The 8,125-nt window shown below is 35.2% G+C and overlaps 1 protein-coding gene across 1 annotated transcript in view; it reads left to right on the top strand.

The window, feature by feature from the left end:
- The window catches only part of LOC122801341 (mucin-19-like), a 938,154-nt gene that overhangs the window by 35,441 nt on the left and 894,588 nt on the right, over positions 1-8,125 (top strand). The window contains exon 3 of the mRNA XM_044070881.1: positions 1,963-2,220. Coding sequence (XP_043926816.1) covers positions 1,963-2,220 — 258 coding nt within the window. The remainder of the gene's footprint in view (positions 1-1,962; positions 2,221-8,125) is intronic.

Here is an 8,125-nt window from a genome sequence, read left to right on the forward strand (position 1 = left end):
AACGTTCCTAATGGTTTTTTGTTTATTTAAGCAATATTATACCTAAGAACATGTCTGCTTGTTGTGAGTAAGGATGAATATAGGATGACAGTTTCAGTATTGGCTAGGTAAAAAGAGGTTCATAATGTCTATAAATGTTTTGGCACTAAGTCAAATTTACATAAATTATATTAAAGTGAGATCATTTATTAAATAGACATAATAGATAAATATATTTAAAAGTGTTTTATTAATATTTTTTAGCAGAACTTTTTTAACCATTGACTTTCTATTCTTATAAGAGGTAGCTTACATTACTACATTGAAGTTACCCGTGGTATTATTACTATTGTTATTAATAATTATTGTTTTATAACAGTTATTTATTAATGCCATTTAAAAATTTGAAGGACAGCATTTTCATAAGACTTGCTTATAGTCACAATATGTTTAAACAGTTTTTAACTATTTGGCCTTTTGTAAGATAAACAAACTTTTAACGTTTTAATTTTATATGTTTCATTTAAATTTGTTGTTTATGGACTCCAAATAATGTAAATTATAATGTTTTGTTATGTAATGAAAACGTATGTGTAACATTGTTGTTGAAGCTATTTTTTAAGACAAAAAGCATCTGCTAATACAGCTTTAAGCATCAGGCATGGCTTAATTAAGTACAAGTAATTGTAATCAATTACAACTAATAATAGGATGATTGGGAAGCCAAAAGCATATAAAAATGGAAGGTATTCCCAGTTTCTAATTGTCTTGAAAAAGCCTGGGAGAGCCCGGGCGAAAGCGCTTGACTGCATTGGGGTGTTTATTTGTGAGCTGTCCGTTTTCTGTGGATAACGAAGGTGTAAATAAAGGATTTTGGTCGAACATCATTTGTATCCAGGTTCTGGTGTTTGCTCTGGCTGTGAGCTGTTGCTTCTTGGTTGCATTCGCTCTTCTGTTTTGGATTACTGTTGCAAGAGTGGGATACACAGTCAGTGCTAGAATCCATGGCAAAGTCTAGAGATCCCATGGACCTGCTTGCTTCCTATGATGGAAGTGAATTTTGAGGGACTACACTACTCAAAGAAGTGAGTGACTAGGTGCTGAATTCTTAAACATTTTGAAATGTCTTGGAGGAATAGTACACTAATAACTCAGAATTCCTGGGTGATAGACACACTATATTCACCTTTGACCTGGTAAGGGAATGAGTTAAGGAATTATGGCAATCAGGTGGCTGTCAGGTATGAGGAAAAGCCAGAACATACCCTCCACTGTTTAAAACAGAAGGAATATATTTCTTGGCTTAGTCTCTGAGAAGCAAGCAGATGGTATTCTGATTGCAAAACTTTCTTATAAAGTTTGTGGTAATCAGTTTGTTTTGCTTCAAATTATTGCATGTAATGACAAATGACAACTGCTGATTTGTAAAGAAATACATGAGAACTTATAAGGGTAAACATTAAAAAAAAATGTGACTCATCTGAACTACATCTGCAACCTCCATTTTGTCCTACTAGTAGTTGCTGTCATAGATATTTTGAAATGGTACAGGTACATCGCATTATGGCATTGTCTGGGTATCTGAGATTTACTTAGTTCTGGAGTAGGATGTTATATTATGCATAAACAATACAGAACACAGTTACTAATTTTGAAAACATAAGAAGGCTGGGATGGGTAGATGTCTGGATAAGACAAATGTATTTTTGCAAACTGATAGAAGTTTATTATAGGCCATTTCATGGAGCTGGTGAAAAAAGAAAAGTATAGAGCTAATGAACAGATGCAGTCTCTTGACCAGCAAGTGAACATTTCTGAGTGTTTAGAATACTACTTTATTGCTCCCCATTCGGAATTTAAAACAGTGCAGCAGGCAATTCAGATAATATATACTGGTTTGTACAAAAATCGGTTCAAGTACTTGTGTGCTCTGCCTGGTTTACAGTATGCAGCAGAGTCTAACTTAATTTTTTTCTCTTGCAGCACCTAGTGATGTAACCCAACCATCTGTTGTCAATGTCACAGCTACATCTGTGTTTGTGTCATGGGGAACTCCTCCTGGTAATCAGATTTCCTACAGAATACAAATTACAGGGCCTCCATCATCATCTCTGACAGTCACCACTCCTTATGTCAGCTTGCCGGGACTGAACCCTGGCAGTGCCTACACCTTCGCGATCACACCTGTAGCTGCAGACAATGTAACACTGGGGAATCCAGTCACTTTGTCCATATTTACAAGTAAGTTTTGATTCTTAAAGTATACAAGACTGAAATGAATGCAAAACACGGTGATTAGTTGAACAGAAATGGCAAGTTATACAGTAATAAAATCATGGCTTAACCATTACTTATTTCACACGTTATGTTCTGAAACAGGAAACGTACTGCTTCACTTACCAGAATCAGCATTGCTTTAACATTTATCAAAAACTCTATAACCATATAGGAAAAGGCAATAAATGCCAAATATCATCTATTTTAATGGGCATTTTCGTGAGAATATTAGACAGTGAAACTTGAAATCTTTTTGAAGGTTTCACTCATGATCCAAGTGGAATGACACATTTTTATATGAAAAATATAAGATGGTATATATAAACTGCAATGAATCCATCATGATATGCAAAAAAAACATAGTTCATGATTTATAATGAGTGAAATATTCCCAACAAACTGCTAACAAAAAAACAAAAATGATTAATACTAGGGTTAAACTATACCTTGAGTATTCTGGTTGGTTGCTTGGTAGGATTTTACCATGTATGGTACAGAATCTAGATTTTAAAAAAGAAAAGATTTTACAGGATTTACTGCTAACTTACAAGGACTATAAGTGTATGTGTGTGTGTGTGTGTGTGTATATATATATATATATATATATATATATATATATATATAAAAAAAAAAATATATATATATATATATATATATATATATATATATATATAGATATATATATATATATATATATATAAATACATACACATGTGTACTGATTTAAATCGAACCACCTGAATGTTGCCATCAGTAATATCGACACAACAAATGGTCAAGAAAGCAAATGTCAGCAGTGCACTTTGCTTTATTGAAGAATATCATTAGTTCTTTCAAACTTAAATTAAAAAAAAAAGAATTGTTTTTCGAGAAGGGCACGTTCACTTGCACACCACAAGCCCTGCTAATTATATATGTTAACTTTGACATCACACAATCCTGGGGGAAGGTATAGAAACAGAGATGGAGTTAGGAGAGCTTTAGGCCCTTGCAGACTGTGAGGGAGAGAAATGTGACATTAGATGAGGATGAGGCTAGTGTGGAAGAGTAGGAAAGAGCTGAGCATTAGGCAGGCTTTATGCAAGAGCAGAACCATGTATTTTTGAGATGATTTTTTAAAGAGGTTTTGAAATGGGTTAGAATAGGCACAGACCTGATACCTAGAGGTAGTGAATTCCATAGTATAGAGACAGAGTAAGAATGCAGACATGATCTGGTTTTCTTGTGGATTTTCAGATAGCTAACAGATTTTTGTCATTTAATTATAGCGATTGATTTGGTGTGCAAGGTGTGGCTAGATTGGCTAGTGCAGGGCAGGCAGTAGGCTTGAAAATAAGGTTGTGCAAGGTGGATAGCTGAATAAAGGCAAGTTAGTTAGGGAGTTCAGGTCAGTTTAGTTCTTGTAGTGGTTTACATTGGTGCATGAAATATCTAGAATTTGTGGCAGACTTTGCAACTTTGTTGTAGCACTGTTCCATCTTGCTTAGGGTAGAAGTTTGTAAGTTAGTTATGATAGGGGCACCGTTAAGAAGGGAGGGAAGTAAACATGTTTTTGCAAGGGTAGTTTTGGTTGCTGCAGTAAAAAAATGTTTGTTTCTATATAAGAGTCCCAATTGTTGATGAATTTTCTTTATATTTTGCTGTATATGTGGGTCGAACGAAAATTTACTGTCAATGATAACTCCTAGAAGTTTGGTTTCCTGCACTGTTTCTATGACAGTGTTGTCAGATACAAGGATGTTGAAATGATCAGTGACAGGGCAGGTGTTTTTGGGGTGAAAGAGTACTAGTTTAGTCTTATTTGGATTAATAAAGAGTTGGGCATTTCTTAGCTAGGATTCAACTCCAGTAAAGGGCTGCTGAGTTTTTGAAAGTAGCTCTGGTAGTGATTGAGCAGTACAGATTATGGTGGAATCATCAGCGTATTGAATGAGGGTCCCAGAGAGAGAGGCAGTGTGAAGGTTGTTTGTGAAAATGTTGAAGAGTAGGAGTTCTAGGATGGAGCCTTGGGGGACTCCAGTAGGGTTGTGGAGGAAGGGTGAGAGTTCATTAGGCCATTTCACTACTTGTTTACAATCCTTGAGGTAGCTCTGAAACCATTTTACTGTGCATGTTAGAAGCCTAAGGTAGACAGTGTGTTAAATTGTATGGGGTGCGACACTGTGTCAATGGCCTTGGAGAGATCAAGGAATACTGAGGTGGTATAGCATCCTGTATCTCTGGCCTTCTTTACAGTGTCTGTAAAGGATAATAGGGCTGTAGAAGTGCTGTGGCTGAGTCAGAAACCATATTGGGTTTTGGTTAGAAGATTGTTTTGCAATATATATTGGATTACCTGCTGATGTATACCTCTCTTGAGAATTTTGGATATGGGTGACAAGATGGATATAGGACAGAAAGTGGATGCTTCAAAAATGTTGCCTCCTTTTTTTGATGCGGGTGATGTGAGATTGTTTCCATATAGAAGTTACTTCTGATTCGGATAAAGACCTATTTATAAGGATACTGATTGGGCAGGCAATTGAGTTGGCAGCCAGTTTGAAGTAGTGTGGTGGTAGACTATCAGCTGAGTTAGAGCAGGATTTTAATTTTTGTAGCAGTTTCTTAATGGTGTCAGTGGGTATAGGCTGAAATAAGAATGGGGTTCGTATGACACATTGTTGAGTAGGAGGGTTATTATGACAGGTTCAGAAGTCATTGATGGCCTAGGGTTGATGTCTGACAAGATTGAAGGGTGGGGGTCCAGCATAAGGGGTGCTCATTAGTCAGTCTGATATTGATTTTAAGAAGTGCTTGTTAAAGGTGTTGGCTATTTATGATGGAGGGGTATCAGGTGATGGGTTGTGCTCACTGTTTGTTCCAGGGTTAAGTAGAGAAGATATGGAGTGTCAACATTTATTGGGTTTGATTTTATGCTGAAGTTGAAGCTTGGAATAGTACGATTTCTTATTTCTTTTGATTAGTTTTGTTATGCAGTGTTTTGAAATTGACATTATTTTGTTCATTTTAGTTTAGTTTCCAGGTTATCCAGGCTAGGTCCCTTGGCTTCATCAGGTGTTTACATTCCTTAGAGAGCCATGGTGCTGAGTTCTTATTGATTCTTTTCATGCAAATGGGTGCCAGTGTATTAAGTATGTGAAGGAAGGTGTTATTAAAGTATAGTACAGTATCATTAAGGGGTAGTTGTTTAAGGGATGCCCAGTCTATTTCACTTAGCAGATAGCTGAATTTATGCTGACAAAACTGCTTTTACAGTGTGTAGTCTTAGTTGTTGGGAGTTTGTTCTAATGGAATAAGCTGGCAGATGTATGGGAGGGGAAAAGCAGGGGTGAGGTATGTGAGAAGGTGTAGTGCTTATTGGGGAGATGGTTGGAGGAGGTTGTTGATGTGTATTGGTGTGTGGGGATATGAGAGGATATGATTTTAGTGAGGTGTAGAATTAAGAGTAAAGAGGCTAGACAGGTAAGGAGTAGCATGTCAGCTGTGATGATGGGTTTACAAAATAGTAAAAGTGGTATGTGTGTGTTAGAATGTAATATCAGTTGTAAATAAATATGTATGTTATCTAGTGATATGTGAGCAGGTGAAGGTAAGGTTGGAAATGTTTTGACTTCAGGACGAGATATGACAATGTGGTTAGGTGACTTGCCTTGTGGACTGTGGTAAGGAGGGGTGGGGGGCATGACTGATCAGTAGTAACATTATGGTGCAAAGTTAGTTTGATATGTATATAATAGAAGAGAAGGTGGCAAGCCTAGCATTAATGTAAGATAGTTGAAGTGATGATTCTATTGACAGTGGAGAAGGGTAAGGTGCAAAGAATTATAGTTGGGGGAAGAGAATTCAAGGTGATGGATATAAGGGAAAGCAGATAAGTTTGGTTATGTAAAATTTTGTAAGGTGCTAATGAAATCTGGATGTGTACAAGGTAGAGTTGTATATAATTACATCATAGGAATGAGAGGGAGTGGATTATTTGGGATATGAGTAGAGGTGTTGGGGGCGGATGAGTTTTGGGCAGGGCAGGGGAGTGGAGTGAGTGAAGCAAACAGAGCGGAAAGAACACTCTCAGATGGGTTTACCACCAAAAACAATCAGTGAGGTAGAACATTCATGGATACAAAGACAAGGTCTCTGAACTCTAAATACTTGAGTCACGGCATTTAATTTTATGGCTATGGGCTTTTCATTGTCTTTCCAAGGATATATTACACTGATAAGAGTAAAATAAACTAAAGTGTTAATTTAGCTTCACCTTCAGCAATAAAATGTATTGTTCGTTGTGAACCTTTGCATTTACAGGTGAAACTCAGCTGTGCAAGTTCTTTAGGTAGTGGGATATGACAACTTCTGCAGCAGCAGTAGTCAGACTTACTATGTACTTGGTTCAATAGATTTAACTTAATGTATTGTTCCTTGTGAACCTTTGCAACTGCAGGTGAAATTCAGCTGTGCAAGTTCTTTAGGTAGTGGGATATGATAACTTTTGCAGTAGTCAGACTTACTATGCATTTGGTTCACTGGGGTAAGAGAGAGAGTGAAAAGTTAATACATATGTATATATATATATATATATATATATATATATATATATATATATATATATATATTGAAAAAAACAAGGATGAGGAACTCCACGATGATGCAGCAACAAAGTACTTCTTTATTGGTAACAGAAAAAACAGGAAAGATGAGCGCTTTCTCGTACACACTGTACGCTTCTTCAGATCTAAATCATGTAGAATGTAGCAGGTCTTATATAATGCTTCTAATTAACCATTTAGTAATTAGCATCCTAATTGATTAGTCAAGATGTACAATTAAACGTTCTAAGTGGTACTTAACATTCAGCAAAAACTGAAGAATATTTCCTGATGCTACAAACGGCAACGTTACACTCATTACTCACATTCTAAAATAATTTCAATTATATAAAACCATAATGAATCATTCAAATAATACCTCATGTTAATCAAACTCATATTTAGATTCAAAAATATAAAAAAGCATGATATATAGCTAGGTACATAAAATTTTAATCAACTTTAAAAAACATCCAAGAAAGCAATGCGCTTAAATAAAGTGCATGTGCATGATAAAAGATCAAAAGATAGTAATCATAATAACAATTTGTATAGGATAACAGTATAAATCTCCAAGAGCTCTATTTGTAGATGTTTCGTTACCCAAAACTGTTCATATGTTATGTCAGATAACAAAATAAGAAGTCATTCAAAAATCACTACGCGCTATTTTGACATTAATAGCGCTGCTAGAACCACCCTATAACACAACCCCAATGGCAACATCTAGTTCACTAAATCGAACTATCAGAAGAATCATACTGTATAGAATAATTTGACACTAAGGCCATTTATTAAATATAAATATAGTAAAACTAACAGCCCTTTAGCTTGGTTAGACGCTTTGCATAATATATGTTTTTTTATGTTTTATAAAAGACACCCGTATAAAAGACCAGAAGACATGTTATAAATAATGTCTATGTGAAGTGATAAAATATTCTATTTAAGAAGCATACGAAAAAATATACATAACTACCTAAGGCCAGCTACCCATAAAATGTTACTATATAAACTATTTAATATTAATTATTTATTTGTCTATCTATTGCTTAATTAAATATTATATATCAATAGACAGAACTAATACACATTCTTTAATAAACTATATTCTAACACTATGTATTGGAGATAGTTTCAGTTATGAACAATCCTGATGCTTAGTATCTAATACCTTAAGCATCAAGTACTTTAGATGTCAAAAGAGAAGCTGATACATTATATAGTGCATAGAAGAAATATATGAATGTGACGCATCTTATAGGTGCTTAGACAATATGTAAATA

This window comes from Protopterus annectens, chromosome 4.part1, assembly GCF_019279795.1.
Source record: "Protopterus annectens isolate FY-2018-M chromosome 4.part1, PAN1.0, whole genome shotgun sequence".
NCBI lineage: Eukaryota > Metazoa > Chordata > Ceratodontiformes > Protopteridae > Protopterus > Protopterus annectens.